General features: G+C 36.9%; 1 protein-coding gene across 1 annotated transcript in view; it reads right to left on the bottom strand.

The window, feature by feature from the left end:
* The window catches only part of LOC115211842 (26S proteasome non-ATPase regulatory subunit 2), a 46082-nt gene that overhangs the window by 16197 nt on the left and 11570 nt on the right, over window positions 1-18315 (bottom strand). The window contains exons 4-13 of the mRNA XM_029780560.2: window positions 15720-15841; window positions 15210-15434; window positions 14448-14606; window positions 12420-12564; window positions 11616-11676; window positions 8737-8880; window positions 7708-7814; window positions 6020-6147; window positions 5459-5546; window positions 3401-3563 (exon numbers count right to left, since the gene is read on the bottom strand). Coding sequence (XP_029636420.1) covers window positions 3401-3563; window positions 5459-5546; window positions 6020-6147; window positions 7708-7814; window positions 8737-8880; window positions 11616-11676; window positions 12420-12564; window positions 14448-14606; window positions 15210-15434; window positions 15720-15841 — 1342 coding nt within the window. The remainder of the gene's footprint in view (window positions 1-3400; window positions 3564-5458; window positions 5547-6019; window positions 6148-7707; window positions 7815-8736; window positions 8881-11615; window positions 11677-12419; window positions 12565-14447; window positions 14607-15209; window positions 15435-15719; window positions 15842-18315) is intronic.

Raw genomic sequence — 18315 nt, 5'->3', positions numbered from 1 at the left:
AAAAATTCCAAAATTTTTTGTGGTTAGGGATTAAAGAGAAAAATGAAGGCATTGGTAGGAAGGGGACAAAATTTCAAAATGCCGATTTTTGGCAATTTTCCAGAATCTCCGTATCCGAAAGTGGTATTTTTGCGGGGTTAAAAAAAAAAAAAAAAAAAAGGCGAGAAGATGGGGGAGGGGGTCTTTCCATGGGAAATAACTCATCATAAAATGGGAGAAGGTAAAGCGAGTCCACAGCACCTAACCCGTAACCCTCCATACATAGAGGTGAACATGACGTGCAAAAAGAAAATAAAAAAAATTTTTTTATGGAAATTAATGAAGTGGGCGAATTCAGAACGAAATCAAACCTGGAAAGAGAGAAAGAGTGTGTGTGTGTGTGTGAATGAGATAAACACGGAATGAAAAAATCGTATAAGTAAAAGTACGTTAAAAACTATCTTGTACCGAATATTGAAATTTGTGAACTTCATAAATATCTCTTTAAGTAATTTATCATAGTTGTTTACAAATAGCAAACATTAAAATAGAGAGTGAGAGACTTCGCCGTTTTTATGTCAATACCGGAAGTTGACATTGAGAAACCTTTTTAAAGAAGTGAATCATAGATATAAAGCAATATTCTTTAGTTCTAATAAGAAAAATCAAATGAAGACCCTATTATATGTCCGAGGTCAAATTATTCACGCATCACAAGTATGGAAGTAATTGGTGCATCCATTTTCACGTGAAAAGCGAATACACACACATCTCTATTTTATATATTAATAGATAATAGATATATAGATATATCTAGAATTTCATTTAATTTAATAACAATTTAGCTACTATTTCTTGCTGATCAAGTGACTGCAGAAGTACTCTTATTTCCAGGTGTTCAAATTCCATGCTTTTTCATGTGATGTCTAATTCCCTGCCTACATCACAAGCCTATTTTCATCTAGCAGAAATCCACTATCTGTAATGTAAATATCTCTGAGGCAGACAAAGTTTTAAAAGCCCAGTTGTCTTCTAAAATCACCTTTGCTGTGTCTTTTTTGCTGAAATTACATTTCATATCTTGTTGAGCACACATGTGTCTCGTTGTCCAGTCTTCTCCATGCTTCCTTGTTCTCATCTCTGCAACCCATACATTTGTGAGCTCCAGCTGCAGCTGCATGTAGTCATCGTCGTGGCACTCCGTCGGTTGCAACAACGAGGGTTCCAGTTGATCCGACCAACGGAACAGCGTGCTTGTGAAATTAACGTGCAAGCGGCTGAGCCCTCCACAGACACGTGTACCCTTAACGTAGTTCTCGGGGGAGATTCAGCATGACAGAGAGTGTGACAAGGCTGGCCCTTTGAAATACAGGTACAACAGAAACAGGAGGAAAGAATGAGAGAAAGTTGGGGCGGAAGAGTACAGCAGGGTTCACTACCAGCCCCTGCCGGAGCATCGTGGAGCTTTAGGTGTTTTCGCTCAATAAACATTCTCAACGCTTGGTCTGGGGATCGAAACCACGATCCTCCGACCGCGAGTCCACTGCCCTAACCACTGGGCCATTGCGCCTGTAGTAATAACTTATGTACAACATATTTTCTTTGCTAACAAGAAGAGTCACACAAACTTGGGCCTGCATTATTTAATGGTTTCTGTTTACAATGGTACATTTTCACTAAGTCATAAAAGGATGCAAACTTGAAATGTGTAAATGACTTCAGATATCTGGGATCATGGGAAGAAAGCATAAAATGACACAGTAAAGAAAGAAGTGAATTGACATTGTTAGTACTGAATAAGATGTCATTAGATATATTTGTTTTCTATACTGTGGATATCAAAATACAGGTTTTATAGCTGCTACAGAAAGCATATAGATATATGGGTCTGAATGCTGGAGACTTAAAAAGCTATAGAAAGTGTATACCAAAGTGTTAAGGAGGATAAAGAATATTGATTTGAAGCAAAAATTACATAATATGTATCTCTTAATAGTCAAATCATCCCTATCTAACCATTGTGTAAATCTTATTCACTGATACACAGCATTGCAATTCTTACTCATGCTTATATATGAAGAATCAAACCCCAGATTGACTCCCATTCAATAGACCTCTGATTAGAGGCACTCCAGCTGTGACCTTCCAGTCTTTTGTGGGGGAATATAGATTATATTATCCAATGTGTCCTTTATATTTTTAAAAAGAGTATGGTTTGAAGGAGATCTGGTTGCCATTTTTATTAGGTCAAGCAACTACATAGAAGTTGCGTTATTAATAAAGGTCATAGTTCTTTGAATTTTATACATTACAATCATCATCATTAAATGTCTATTTTCCATGCCTGCATGGGTTGGACAACTTGATAGCAACTCAAAGGCTAGAGGCTTTACCAGGTTCCACGGTCCATTTTGGCTTGGTTTCTACAGCTGGATGCCCTTCCTAATGCTAACCATTCCAGTGTGTACAAGGTGTTTTTTATGTGGCACTATTACAGGTGGTTTTTAAGTGGCACCAGCACCAATGCTGTTTACATACCACCTAGGTTTTAGGATCTCAATTCTGTTGTGGTGGGTGATTCCTTTCTAGTACACAATGCACCACATATCTCAGTCCTCTGTCATCATCTTTGTAAGGTTCAGCATTTTGAGATCAGCCTTCAAACCTTCGTCCTATATCTTTGTGGGTCTCCCTCTTCTACAGCTTTCATTTTAAGTGATCAGCACACCTCCCTCCACTTTAAGTGAATGGTACAATAATAAGAAACCATTCAGATATTTACAACATGTATTGAACAATTAAAGATAGATTTTATTGTATTTTTCTCACAGACTATTTTATGCTAGCCAGAGTGTTTATGCTAGCCTAGAGTGTTTACAAAATTCAATATTACAATATTTACTCTCAAAGTCGGTTGAAACCCTACATTTGAGAAATTTAATTAAAACATTCAAATGCAATCTTTGAAAGAGTAAATTAAAATTGAACGGAAAATCCTGAAATGTTTTATGGAAATTAAGAAGATAAGCTAATGAGGGTACCCTACTCAATCAGTCAACTTGCTAGAAATAAATGGCAAATCATTCTAAAATCAGATTCAACCATTTTCAGTAAAGGAAACGTTAAATAATACAGTGTGAGTATAAAAAAAAAAGGTAGGACAGTAAAAACTGGAACAGCTTGCATCACAGATCTGCTCAAACAGAGCTGAACTGGGACTAAATCGCAACAACAATAACTACACAAAAGGCTCAATGCTTACGTAATTATTTGCCATCAGCAGAAAGACTTATTTCTGGAAATATTTACAAAAAATAGTTAATAGTTGCTTATTAATTAGCTCTTTTGCATCAAATGTGTCCATAAAGTAACAGTTGAGATGTCATTACATATCTATATACCATATTATTTATATACATACCAAGATATGTCAAAGCTAGACCTAAAGACAAATATCGCGTATATGTGTCATTGAGGTCTGCTTGAGGCCATTCCATCATTTTCTGTATTATGGTTGAAGAGACGTCTCCATTGCAACTACCCACAGAGATCAAACCACAAGAAAGGGCAGCCATTCCAATAATCTGAAATATATAAATAGAATATGCCATCATCATCACCACCACCACCACCAGCAGCATCGTTTTAATGTTCACTTTTCCATGCCCACATGGGTCAGATGAAATTTGTTGAAGCAGATTTTCTATGGTCAGATGCCCTTCCTGCTGCCAACCCTTACCTATTTCCAAGTAAGGTAATAGTTCCCTATAACCAGGGATACTTTCACAGATGATTAGAAAGAAAGAACATTGCTTGTATGATGGTGACAATCATTTACAACTATCATGTGATGTCAAGGCAAGGCGACAGTAACACACACACACACACGCATCAACAACAGGTTTTGTTTTGTTTCCATCAACTAAATCCATTTAAAAGATTTCAGTTAACCTGGGGCACTAACAGAAGACACTTGCCCAAGGTGCTGCACAGTGGGACTGAACCCAGAACCGTGTGGTTGAGAAGTAAACTTACCACACAGCTGTGCTTGTGACACTAATTAAAATAAATGTGTATTTTTAGCTTTTATTTGTTTTAGTCTTTAGACTGTGGTCATGCTGGGGCACATGTATTTGTTTTAGTCAACTGAAATGACCCCAGTACTTTTTTTTTAAACCTGGTACTTACTCTATTGGTCTCTTTTGCTGAACTGCTAGGTTACAGGAACATAGACACACCAACACTGGTTGTCAAGTGGTGGTGGGGGACAAATACAGACACAAAGGCACACAGAATGGTTTTCTTTCAGTTTCTGTTTACCAAATCCACTCACAAGCCTTTGGTTGGCCCAGAGCAATAGAAGACACTTGTCCGGGGTGCCATGCAGTGGGACTAACCTAGAACTATGTGGTTGGGAAGTAAGCTTCTTACCACACAGCATGATTTAAAAATAAAAATGCTAGTTAATGTGTTACAAAGTCAATTCTAAAGAGTCAAATGTGACAACATAGCAGTGAAGCAGAAAATCATCATTTAGCGTCCGCTTTCCATGCTGGCATGGGTTGGACGGTTCAACTGGGGTCTGTGAAGCCAGAAGGCTGCATCAGGCCCAGTCTGATTTGGCAGTGTTTCTACGGCTGGACGCCCTTCCTAACGCCAACCACTCCGTGAGTGTAGTGGGTTCTTTTTATGTGCCACCTGCACAGGTGCCAGACGGAGCTGGCAAATGGCCACGGACGGATGGTGCTTTTTACGTGCCACCGGCACGGGGGCCAGGCGAGGCTGGCAACGGCCACGAACGGATGGTGCTTTTTACGTGCCACCGGCACGAGGCCAGTCGGTGCGGCACTGGCAACGGCCACAAACGGATGGTGGTGCAGACAGGAATTTATTTCCTATTGGATGCCAAAGACCTTCAGTTGGTCTGAAACAAATGTTTTGCAACAAAAGACAACTCGAAATATCCATTTGATATAATGAAATAGCTTCTGGCGTTAGTTCTAGACCTCTGCACCCTAAGTTCCAATCGAGATCAACTTTGCATTTTTATCCTTCCAGAGTCAATAAAAGAATCTGACCATGGGTGTGGACTGGCAGAATTGTTAGAACATCAGACAAGATATGCATGGCAGTATTTGTTTGGGCACTCTGTGCACTGAGTTCTTGGTTCAATCAACTGCTTGCTTTAGCACTATGAGTGTTTTTAACAGTGTTCACTCGCTTTGCAAGCATTTGGGTCGGGCCTCCAATTTGATATCTTTCTCTTTTCCTTCCAACAGTTCAGGAGGATTCATCAAAAAGCCCTCCCTTCTTTAAGCAGTAAAAAAACCCTCAAAATACTGAACTTCTTATGGGCTGGTATAATTTGCCAATGAGACAATGTCTCTAAGATCTAATGGCCCTATAAATGTTGATTTCCACCGACCATCTTACACACAGACACACACATGTGAAAAACAAAATATATACATCAGCATACCTCAGTTGTAGATTTACTGTCTCCAAGAACTGGGAGTAACAGATTAATGACATCCTCTCGGTTGGAACCAGCGTAAGCTAAACCCAATCTGGCAAAAAAAAAAAAAAAAAAAAAAATCATCATTTGACAAAAGAAATAAAAGGAAACCTTTCTTCCTAAGTACAGCACCAAATTTTGCAAGAGAATAGGAGTATAGTAGATTGAATCATTATCAAAATACTGGTGCTTATTTTGTGAATTATTTTGTGTTGGATGAAAAAGAAAAAGAATTCCTGAACAAATAACAACAAAATATATAATGAAGTCTATGCAATGAATTTGTTTCTAAAATTTAAATTTCTTGATTACAAAATAAAATAGCAAAGAATAAATATTACAAAAACGATTCTAGACTTAAAGGATTAACAATATTCAACATTTTAAGTTCTAATTGAAGAGAAATAAAGCAACAGTGAGCCCATTGCTCTATTTCTTTTTTAAATTGCTACTTATAATTGTAATATCATTTATATTATAATCTTGATGGCTAATTTATAATGTGAAAACTGAAATATATATTACCCAACAATTGAACCAATACGCATGATCAATTTTGAATCAAGAACATAATCATTTAAAAGAGCTCTAGCTGGGTCACATTCATGGCGTACACCTGAGCTTACAATACCACAAGCTAGAAGGGCACCAGCCTGAAAGGAAAAGAAACAACAATCTTTATTATAGTTCTGCTTGTTCATTTGTTCACACAATACACTTTAGGGGTGGTGGGATGAGAGCAAGAAGGAAGGGAGTGTGTGAGAGAGAGAGAGAGAGAGAGAGAGAGAGAGAGAAGCAGATAGCCAGCTGATGATTAGTGGAAGTGAGAGGTGAAGAGTAAGAGAGAAATGTTAATGACATGAAGAGGGGAATTACATGGTTAAAAATTTTGTCAAAGTAAGAGTTAGAGAAAAAAAGACGGAAGTGTTTAGCAGAAGGAAATTTTAAAATCATACAATATGTTACTTTAATGGAGCAAAACAACTTAGCAAAATAGCCATGGATGTTATTTTTTTCATTTGCAATGGAATTGAAATTAATCATGTAAAATAATTAAGATAAAATAATGCATAATAAGGAATATTCAATTATATATTGATCTTAAGCCAGCGAGCTGACAGAAATGTTAGCATGCCAGGCGAAATGCTTAGTGGTATTTCGTCTGTCTTTACGTTCTGAGTTCAAATTCTGCCAAGGTCAATTTTGCCTTTCATCCTTTTGGGGTCAATAAATTAAGTACCAGTTGCGTACTGGGGTTGATCTTAGCTGGCCCTCCCCCAAAATTTCAGGCCTTGTGCCTAGATTAGAAAAGAATTATATATTGATCTTGCAGTTTCAAAAGAATTAAATACTAACGAATAATATGTGTATTAAGAATTGTGCAATCTGTTATTATATATTTTTGTATCATTTATTGCACAGGCAACAAGATTTATATGCAATAAAAGTGCAAATCATCTTTTCTTTTTAAATAGCTCCTCTTCACTTTTTTGTTTCTATGGAATCTCCACAGGTCCTGCTACTAATTGCTTTTATTATCATTATTATCCTGTTGAGGTCGACTTTGCTTTTCCTCCTTTTGGGGTTGATAAAGTAAGTACCAGTTGATTAAAGTACTGGGGTTGACATATTTGACATGTCCCCTCCCCCAAAATTGTTGGCCTTGTCATCTCCTTAATGAGGTTCAGCCTCTTGAGGATCAGCTTTCACCACTTTATAACCAATATCCTGCTTGGTTTTCCTCTCCCACATAATACTTCCACTTGAATTGTTTGCCTCTTCTTTACTCAACTACTCCACAAACATCACATACCTATACCAGCAGTTTTCTCTCTTGCATACTATATTTGATTCTACTTAGAGCTGGATGCTTTTTATGTGGCAATGAAAGACATTTATAGTTTTCGTGTGGCTAGTTATGGGCATAGCCTTCACTTCAGACTAAAAAAGATATTTCTTATTTCACAAATAAAAGAAAAAAGTACTTAATACACATTGTACAGTGTAATTATTTATACACAGATGGTGTTCTGTGTCACTACTACTTAGAATCTCCTGCTCTTCGCATACATCAGGGTGAATTAAAAATTTACCTAAATGCAAAAAATAGCAGGAAACCGCAGTGATTGAGTGAAGCACCATCTGAGTATATATATTTACAGCAATAAGAGAAATAAAAAGAATGCACAGAAAACATTTGTAGATAACCATACCTTAATATAATCTTCATGTGAATAGAGGTACTTATCAATCTTACTGAGGCCACCATCTAAATCCCAGAGAAGAATCAGCCCAAGGGATGCAGTAGCACTCAACATACCTGTTAACAAAGAACATAAAACCAAGCTTATATAAGTTGCTAGTTCAGTGAAATGCATTATGCAATGAAGGTGTTACTTTCTTAGGAAATGTAAGTCAAATGTTAGTCAAAGAGTGGAACTAGGTCAAGGAGTTGGTTTACTGACAACATAACTGTTACCTGTTATTAATACAACAATTAACACAATCAAATTGATGTTAATACTATCCTTAATGAAAATAATGATTTTAAATTTTTGCCACAAGGGCAGCTTGGGGTAATGATAATGATTTTAAATATTTGCCACAAGAGCAGCTTGGGTTAATGATAATGATGATTTAAAATTTTTTTTTTTTTTTTGCCACAAGGGCAGCTTGGGGTAATGATAATGATTTTAAATTTTTGCCACAAGCTGCCCTTGTGGCAAAAAAAAAAAAAAAAAATACTGCAACAGATCTAAATCATATTTTTTTCTCTACAGAGGGAATGTGATCATTATTTTATATTGTGGTTAAAGGGTTACAGAATCAAAAGAACAACAAAGTGCTTTGCAGTATTTAGTTATGTTCCTTTTTATTCTGAGTTTAAATCCCACATAGGTTGACTTTGTTTTTCATCCTTTAGAGATTGATAAAATAAGTAGCAGTCAAATATCAGAATCAATATAGAAGATGCAATCAGAAACTGCTATGAAGTGACTGAAACGACGTCTCCTCTTTTTGATCTCACTTATAATTCCAATGGAGTTCACTTTGTCAGTGGTGATAACGAAGGAGAGTAAGTGAAGTTAAAAAGCGTAAGAATAACAATTGAAAGAAGACAAAATCAAAAGAAATGGAGCCAACCTTGAAGATTATTGAAAGGAAGCTGAAATAAACACCGTTTTTTTTTGGTGAAGTATGAAGTAAGTAAACAGGTAAGCAGATAAATGTTAATTACTTACCAATATCTTTATTCTTGTTAAGCCATTCGTTACCTTCCATGATAAGTTTGTCCTTGCCAAAGGCAGCATTAACAAATCCATTAACAAATGAGGCAGCCAAATTTTGCCGGGCTGAATCAACATTACCGGATCCAATAGTTGTCCCTGTAAAACGGGTAGCAAATTAAAACTTTTATAAAAATAAATGAATCAGACTGGCAGGAACTAGTAAAGGAGTAAATACAGGATAAATAAAGCAACTGTAACCTTGTAAGTGAGGTACTAAAGTTACTAAAAGTGTGTGGGTGTGGTGCACATGTGCAGGTTGTTTACATGTGTAAACATTAACCCTTTTGCTACCATATTTCTGTTGAGATGCTCCGTGTTTCTTTCAATTAATTTTAAATATAACAAAGAGTTTAGTAAAATAACTTAGTTATCATTAAGCTAGTGTTAGGAAAATAAATTGTGAGTAAGGTTTGGAGGAAGATTTTAATTCAGACTTTGAAAACAAGACATTTGTATTAAAGAGCCAGATTCAACCGGGTTGACATCAAAAGCATTAAACTATTAAAATATATACTTTTACATCCATTGTTCTTGCTGATATGGGTCAGAGGGAGACTTGTTGAGTCTGTATTTTATAACCAGATACCCTTCCTGTCACTGACCCATACCTATTTGTCAAGTAGAGAAATTTTCTTTATTATTTCATCAATCTTTGAAAGCATGGACCTACAGGGAGTATTGTTTACAGGAAGTGTAAACATGAGGTTATTGTTTGTACTTGGACTACCACCCAAAGGTGTAGAACGTAAATATTCATGTGCACACACACACACACTCAAACAGGTTTCCACACTACTTTTGTTTATCATAAGACATTGGTCAGAAGTACCAGGTTACAGTAAAAGGAATTTGCATATAGGGACATGAAGTGCGATAGAACTTGAATCCACATGGTTAAGAAGCAAATTCCATATCAATACAGCCAAGTTTGTGTTAGTAGCTAATATATAGTCAAATTCTCATCATCATCATCATCGTCTGCTTCTATGCTAGCATGGGTTAGACAATTTGACTGAGGACTGGTGAACCAGTTGGCTGCACCAGGCTCCAATCTTGATCTGGCATAGTTTCTACAGCTGGCTGCCCTTCCTAACGCCAACCATTCCGAGAGTGTATTGGGTGCTTTTACGTGCCACCAGCACATGGGCCAGTCAGGCGGTACTGGCAATGGTATTTTTTTACGTGCCACCTACACAGGAGCCGGTCCAGTGGCACTGGCAACAACCTCACTCAAATGTTTTTTCACGTGCCATCGGTACAAGTGCCAATAAGGTGACACTGGTAATGATCATGCTTGAATGGTGCTTTTTTGCCACCAGCACGGAAGCCAGTTAGCCGCTCTGACAACGATCATGCTCAGATGGTGCTCTTAGTGCTCCACTAGCACGGATGCCAGTCATTAATTTGATTTCGATTTCACTTGCCCCAACAGGTTTTCGCAAGCAGAGATTAGTGTCCAATGAAGGAAAGGTATGCATAAGTGGGCTGGTTACACCCCTGGCATAGGCTATGAGGTTATGGTCTCATTTGGCTTGCCGGGTCTTCTCAAGCACAGCATATTTCCAAAAGTTTCAGTCACTAGTCATTGCCTCAGTGAGGCCTAATGTTCGAAGGTCGTGCTTCACCACTTCATCCCAGGTCTTCCTCTTCCACAGGTTCCCTCAACTGCTAGGGTGTGGCACTTTTTCATATAGCTATCCTCATCCATTCTCGCCACATGACCATACCAGCACAGTCGTCTCTCTTGCACACTACATCTGATGCTTCTTAGGTCCAACTTTTCTCTCAAGGTACTTGCACTGTCGAGTATGCACACTGACATTACACATCCATTGGATCATACTGGCTTCATTCCTTGTGAGCTTATGCATGTCCTCAGCAGTCACGGCCCATGTTTCACTGCCATGTAGCATGGCTGTTCGTACACATGCGTCATACAGTCTACCTTTTACTCTGAGTCAGAGGCCCTTTGTCACCAGCAGAGGTAAGAGCTCTCTGAATGCAGAAGAGTTGTGAAGGCTAGAAAGAAATGAGACAACCATGCTCTGATGGATGTGTAATGTTATTGTGTGTGAACTCTAGAGTACAGATAAAATGAGAGTAAAATTGGGTGTTGTATACAAGACAGAAGGATGCATTGGTATGGGCACGTGATGCATATAGCAGAAGACTGCTGCATAAGGAAGTGCTGTGTGCTCCAAACCAGTGCTCTCCTCTTAACTCTTCTGCATTCAGAGTTCATGATTCACTATACAACGCAGCATCATATTTCTATGACAAGCACCATAAAATCTACCCTTCACTCTAAGGGAAATGACTTTGTTGCTAGTAGAGGCAACAGCGCCTTGAAATTTCTCCAAACCATAATTACTCTGGATATTACTTTCTGAACAACATTCAACATTGCAAATTATGTCACAATTAAGTAACAGAAACTATTGACTACTTTTAGCAAGCTAGCCAGGTATTTAAGAGTGTCTATTGCCAGTGCACTCTAGTGTGTGATGCTCCAGTGCAGATGTACATACACACAGAGCAGGATTCTTCGAGTTTCCGCCTACGAAATTTCACTGCGAAGCTTTCAGTCAATCCATAGATAATGTAGAGGACACCCACTACCAGCATCCATACAGCAGCAGTGAACCCCAGACCATGCGGTTCTGAAACTAACGTCTTCACCACATAGCCATTCAATTATCGCTGTTTAAAACAAAAAACATCCCAGAGCTATTTAACAGCAAGTTTTATAATGAAAACATCCAGCATTTTTTTTGGGGGGGGGGATTAAAAAATAAAATAAAAACTAGATGGATAAAGTGATATCAACTTACGATTACTTTCAGATGTAGTTTTATAGATATTTTCAGGTAACTTTGGTTCTAAAATATCTAACTGAAAAATAAAAAGTTAAAAAAGAGAAAAGAAAAAAGATTAAAAAAATAAAATAAAATTAGGAGTTCACAAGACTTTGAATACAATAATGATTCCTTAAATAGGCACACTTTCAGAGGTCTCAGAAAATGAAATGAGTTGTGACAGTCATGCCTTTTTCAATAGCATTAGCATAGTAGGTGAATTCAAATAGCCTCAAGCAAGCAATGAAGATTTTGTTAAGAACCAATTGATTGGGCAATGTGTTTTACAGATATTGCATTGAAAACTCTCTTTTGACTCCTAGGTTTCATCAATATCTTTGTACACAGCAAACTGTTAAAGATGCCTTTGTATCGTAATTGATTTTATAAAGTAAAAAGTTTCATGGAACTAACTGAAATGGCAGGAACTTTTATCTTTGATGTAACAAATTAATATCAGGACAGCAGTAAGCTCTTACAGACACTTAACATGAAATTTGTTTTAAAACCAATCTAACTATAAATAAACAAGGGTCAATTTTCATTTGAATATAAATGTACTAATAAGAAGAGTGAATTCAATGTAGAAATATATAACTAATGCTCTAAAATAATTTTGTCGTCATAATCTGTTGAGACATCATATAGATTTGATAAAATATAAGAGAAAGAGAGAGAATGTAAATCTAACAAACATTCTTCTTATCTAGTTCTGATGCAATGGGCCCTTTTTGTAAACTCCCTGAAAAATATTCAGTTAATCAAAAGTTATTGACTTACCTCACTACCAAGGGCCAAGAAGTGACCATTCAAATGCGTATTAAACATAATATCCTTTATTTCTTCTAATTCTGGTGTGCCTTCATCAAGCTCCATATAAATTTGTTGTCGGCCAAGCATGTAAGATAACTGTTTTTGCATTAACCTAAAAATATGAAAACATGAGAAACGTGATTTATTCTTTACAAAAACTCACTATATGAATAGCCTCAGTTACAAAATAGGTATCCTAATATTTTGGGTGATTATATTGATGTACTTGTCCAAGTAGAACAGTAACTGAAGTTGCATACATCATACATGTACTTAACCCTTTCGTTACTATATTTCTGACCAAAATACACCCCTTATGTGTTTCAATTAATTTCTAACATAATCATAAATTTAGTCTGGTTTCATTAAACAACTATAACTTTTTTATTTATTAATATATTAACGTGAATTTTGGAAGATAATTTAATGAAATGTTCTCAACCAATTCTATACTATAATTTTTGTCACAAAGTGACTCTAATTGCAGGTAGATACAGGTAAATTCAACAAAATATAAAATTATTAAAATTTTTTTCAAACATCGCTATAGAAAATGGGTTATTAGCTAATATTCAATTGGGTATACAACAAAATTTTACAATAGAATTTGTTATTCTGGGTAACTTTCTGATACCCATAATAATATTTATGGCAAAATAGGCCTTAATTTCATTTAAGGTTGTGGGAAACCACAAACTATCCTTTCTTTCGCTTTGTTTACATTTAGCGTAACGGTTCGTTTCCGCCGTAATGATTTCAAATAGGCTCATTCGAAAAAGTAAAAAGAAATAGTCTAAGGCTTTACTCTTCTGGGAAAGTCTGTGGCTTGGTCCAGTTTCTTCAGAAAAATCACTGAAAGAAACAGTTTTTAAATTTTCACTCCATTCAGGTGCCAATTCATTTTCTTTATCGCTGTCGGAGCTCTCAGATTCACTGTTTTCACTTTCGGAAAATGAAACATCAGATTCATTATCAAATACCACGTGCTTTTTTTTTTCAGTCATAGAGTTAGATTTATGAAGGTCTTCAGTAGAAAATCCTTCGAATTCTGACTCGCTGCTTGATATAATGAAATTTGTATCCATTTTTTGTCAGAATTACAAAATTTGAAAACAATAGGAACAAATTTCGGAAAAAAATCTCCCAAAATTCACAGAATTAAAATTACACTTCGATTGTTGTAGTTGAACTGTTTACAAAGTATAATACATGTTTTCACGAATGTACTAAAGAGATTTGCTCTGATATTCTCATTTAAATATGAATAGGTAAATACGGGCGGGTTTGGGCAGTTTGGTAACGAAAGGGTTAAGGAGACCACACATATTTGTAGGTGAAGCATTTAAAATTATATTGAAACATCCAAAGGCATTCTGCTCCTAAAAGGTGATTTCTTTTTTGAGGGATTGTGTTTATCATTAGGGGTGAATGGGAGATTAAGCTTCATCCAGATAATACAGACAATATTCCCATACTGCTGTTGGTATGTAGGATTAAAGGTCAAAGAACAACTGATTGACGTTTTGAAGGTTAGCCGAGAAAAGCATTGTACAGGGACTAAGATGCAGAGAGTTGCTTAAGATTGGTTTGAATGGAGTTGAATCGCTGTAATCTTATTTTCCAAGTGTCAAAAGAAGATTGAAATCAGGAAAAATTTCTCTTAAGGAGTTATTCCTGCAAGAAATTGTATCTACAAAACAAATCCAGAAAGAGTGGTGAACAGAGTGTTGAGCAAAAGAGAAATGATCCCTGTATTGCTAGAGAGATAATAAATGTCCCCAAATCACCACCTTACCTTTCCCCCCTGTACAATACCTAAAACACTACAAAAATAAGATTACTATTACGTATTCATCCTTTGACAATTTTAGCATTACCTAACCTGAAAGTTACAATTATATAAGAAATCCAGTAAGGCAGAGTAAGAAACAGCCTTTGTTCCAGTTAGGATTAAAAGAAAAAAAATGTAAAAACATTTTTAAAAAATGTACTCACAAATCATCACAACTGTAAAAGAGGTCTCTCATTAATTGCAAGTCATTTACTTGCATAGCGAACCTCATAGCATGAGGATACTGCTTGAATTTCCTGTACAAGTGGACAGCTTTGCGAATAAGAATGGTATTCTCTGGATCAGGAACATATGGTACACAACTAGAAAAAGAAACAAACTCATTCATATAATAAAACTGATTATTTCCAGTGGATGGTAAATAATTAAATACACTGATCATAAGTTAGCCATTTTATTACTGAATTGCCTATCACCTTTGGCTTTATGACTCAAAACATTAAATTTCAAAGTGTTTGTATTTGAATCAAACCTTTCATCATAATTTTGAGTTAGAAAATTTCATTAACACATATACATGGGCACAGGCGTGGCTGTGTGGGAAGAAGCTTGCTTCCCTACTACATGGTTCTGGGTTCAGTCCCACTGTGTGGCACCTTGGGCAAGTGTCTTTTTTTCTAAAGCCTCAGGCTGACCAGAGCCTTGTGAGTGGATTTGGTAGACAGAAACTGAAAGAAACTTGTCATATATACTCATGGTCATACCCACTAAACTGTGGAACATGCTTTATGTAAGTTGAGAAAACTGGAGAAAGCAGAATTAAGTGCTTTGTTCAAATAACACAACAGTAGGCTGTGGTAGTAACATCATGAACAGATGACCACGTGATTAGCAAACCAGCAACTTAACAGACAGCCATTCTGTCAACTATGATCTAACCAAATTTTAAAATAAAAAATACTAACCTGGTTAAATAGAGGCAGACTCTTGGGTAAACATTCTCATCAACATGTTCCTCCAGTAGGTCCAGCTGTTCTATCTCCATGAGAAGATCACAAGCTTCCGCCTCAGCATTATGTTCCATGTGATATGGTACAATATCCTTTGCCAAACTAATCAGCTTCTCTCTGATTTCAGAATCCTTCTCTGAAGTCTCTTGCCATTCTTGGATGACTTCCCCAGCAAGATGTCTGGTTTAACAAGAAAAAAATTCACTCTTTCAGACAAATGGAAAAAATAAATTATGAACAAATATCATAAAATAAACGATAATTAATAAATAATTAATAAATTAATAAATGAAAACCAGATAATCTAATAAGTGATTTCAGCAAATTAAGACACACCTATGATGTATGTGTTATTTACATTGTACAAAACATCAAATGTTGATAATTTGGAAGATTATTCTTAACATTAATAGCAAAGAAAGAAAAGGTGGAAAGGGTAGGAAATTAGTGAAAAGAAAATCTCACCTGACATATTCATGGCCCCAGGAACCAATCTCTTCATTAGAACCAAGCAGACGAAACTTTAAACTGTCTCTTTCTTCACTCATGGTCATACCCAGTACAGAAATAATGTCAGCACAAAAACGCTACCAAGTTGAGAAAAATGCAATATTATAAATGTGTGTGTGTGTATCAGAAACAATACAAAAATATGTAGCTAAATGGCAAGTTCTGCAGTTCAAAGATTTTAGGGCAAGCACTGAAGATTTTGATCTTTATATCTTTGTTTTTTTTTAAAATATATATGGATTATAACTGCTCCAAGGTAAGTTAGGATAGGATGACGTTTGAAGGATATCTGGCTGCTATTTCTAGCAGATGGAGCAATCCATAGAAACTCCTTTAGGGTTTAAACTTAAAGTTGTCATCATCATCATCATCATCATCGTTTAACGTCCGTTCTCCATGCTAGCATGGGTTGGACGGTTCGACCGGGGATCTGGGAAGCCAGAAGGCTGCACCAGGCTCCGGTCTTATCTGGCAATGTTTCTACAGCTGGATGCCCTTCCTAACGCCAACCACTTCGTGAGTGTAGTGGGTGCTTTTTACGTGCCACCTGCACTGGTGCCAGGCGAGGCTGGCATCGGCCACAGTCGGATTGGTGCTGCCAATTCAAACACTCAACCAATTCATTATCTTACAATTGCTTTTCTTCCTCGTCAAACTGTCGATTGATCAATGTGTGAAAAATAACCTGCACTCAAGTTCTGCTATAGGTTCAAAATTTATCAATAGTATGGATCAATTTTGGCATATTTACCTCTACTTATCAGTTTGCAGTTGAGAATTCAATTAACAACAGATGGTATGGTAAAATTATTTCTTTAATGGGTTATGATTTACCATTGTTAAGTGTTTAAATTTATTTTATTATGAAAGAAATAATGGATTTCTTCTTTAAGGGAAAGGCTGAATTTTGCAAATGGGATGGCAGAGACAATTAAATAAACTGAGTATATTACAGGCACTTATTTATTGAAGGCATGGAAGGCAAAACAAATCAATATCAGTAAAATTCAAATTGAGAACCTAAATGGATTGTAATTATGAAAATATTTAGGTTAATTATACAATATATATAATTGTAGTGGAGGCGCAATGGCCCAGTGGTTAGGGCAGCGGACTCGCGGTTTCGATTCCCAGACCGGGCGTTATAAGTGTTTATTGAGCGAAAACACCTAAAGCTCCACGAGGCTCCGGCAGGGATGGTGGTGATCCCTGCTGTACTCTTTCACCACAACTTTCGCTCACTCTTACTTCCTGTTTCTGTTGTACCTGTATTTCAAGGGGCCGGCCTTGTCACTCTCTGTGTCACGCTGAATATCCCCGAGAACTACGTTAAGGGTACACGTGTCTGTGGAGTGCTCAGCCACTTACACGTTAATTTCACGAGCAGGCTGTTCCGTTGATCGGATCAACCGGAACCCTCGTCGTCGTAACCGACGGAGTGCTTCCCTTTTATATATAATTGTATAATCAACTTAATCTTTAATTTATCATAATTATTTAAATCTTTGCTACTCTCTACCACATATCTTCTTTCTCAACAGCAAACACATTGCTACCATCATTGTCTGTCTTTACTTCCTCCTCTACCATCCTTTCATGCCAATCTGTTTCCCTTATCCATTCGCTTGCCCTTTTCACCCTCTCATCAGAGTTCCCCATCAAACAACATCATATTCTCTTTCACTTTCTCGGCCATGTTGCTTTGAACACAAAGAGACAATGTAGAGTAGAGAAGACTCTTCATTTGTGGAGTACACAACCACCTCACTAGAGCTGGTGCTACAATAAAATGCATCCAGTACACTTTGAAAAGTGAGCTAAGACAATGTAAGGTTCTTTTAGTCTTGCTATGGACATGACAACCCCTCAAATACTGGTGTACTTTACAGTACTCTGTAAAATGGCTGGGTGTTAAGAATAGCATCCAGTTGTAGAAAACTTGCCAAAAATGGAACATGAAGTGAGATGTGACCCTCTGACCTGCCTAAGAAGACAATAAGAACTGGCAGAGTGTGACAGCTTGTCTATCTTGTGCCAGCATAGAAAACAGTCATAAAATGATGACTTATAATATTTATTTTTAAATGGTAAAACTTGCAATTAGATGATTAAAAACCGTTAATGATTTGATTATTTCTGGTTTTAAATCTCTCAACATAGAATTGTTGAAAAACAGCTAAAACCTTAATACAATATTGATAAATATATAAACAAACAGGTAAATAGATGACTTATCATCATCATCATCGTTTAACGTCCGCTTTCCATGCTAGCATGGGTTGGACGGTTCAACTGGGGTCTGGGAAGCCCGAAGGCTGCACCAGGCCAGTCAGATCTGGCATGTTTCTACAGCTGGATGCCCTTCCTAACGCCAACCACTCCGTGAGTGTAGTGGGTGCTTTTTATGTGCCACCGACACAGGTGCCAGACGAGGCTGGCAAACGGCCACGCTCGGATGGTGTTTTTTTTTATGTGCCACAGACACAGGTGCCAGACGAGGCTGGCGAACGGTCACGCTCGGATGGTGTATTTTTTTATGTGCCACAGACAC

The sequence above is a fragment of the Octopus sinensis genome, linkage group LG5 (assembly GCF_006345805.1).
Source record: "Octopus sinensis linkage group LG5, ASM634580v1, whole genome shotgun sequence".
NCBI classification, from domain to species: Eukaryota; Metazoa; Mollusca; class Cephalopoda; order Octopoda; family Octopodidae; genus Octopus; species Octopus sinensis.
Note: the sequence above shows the minus strand (reverse complement) of the source record. Positions and strands in the feature narration are given on the sequence as shown.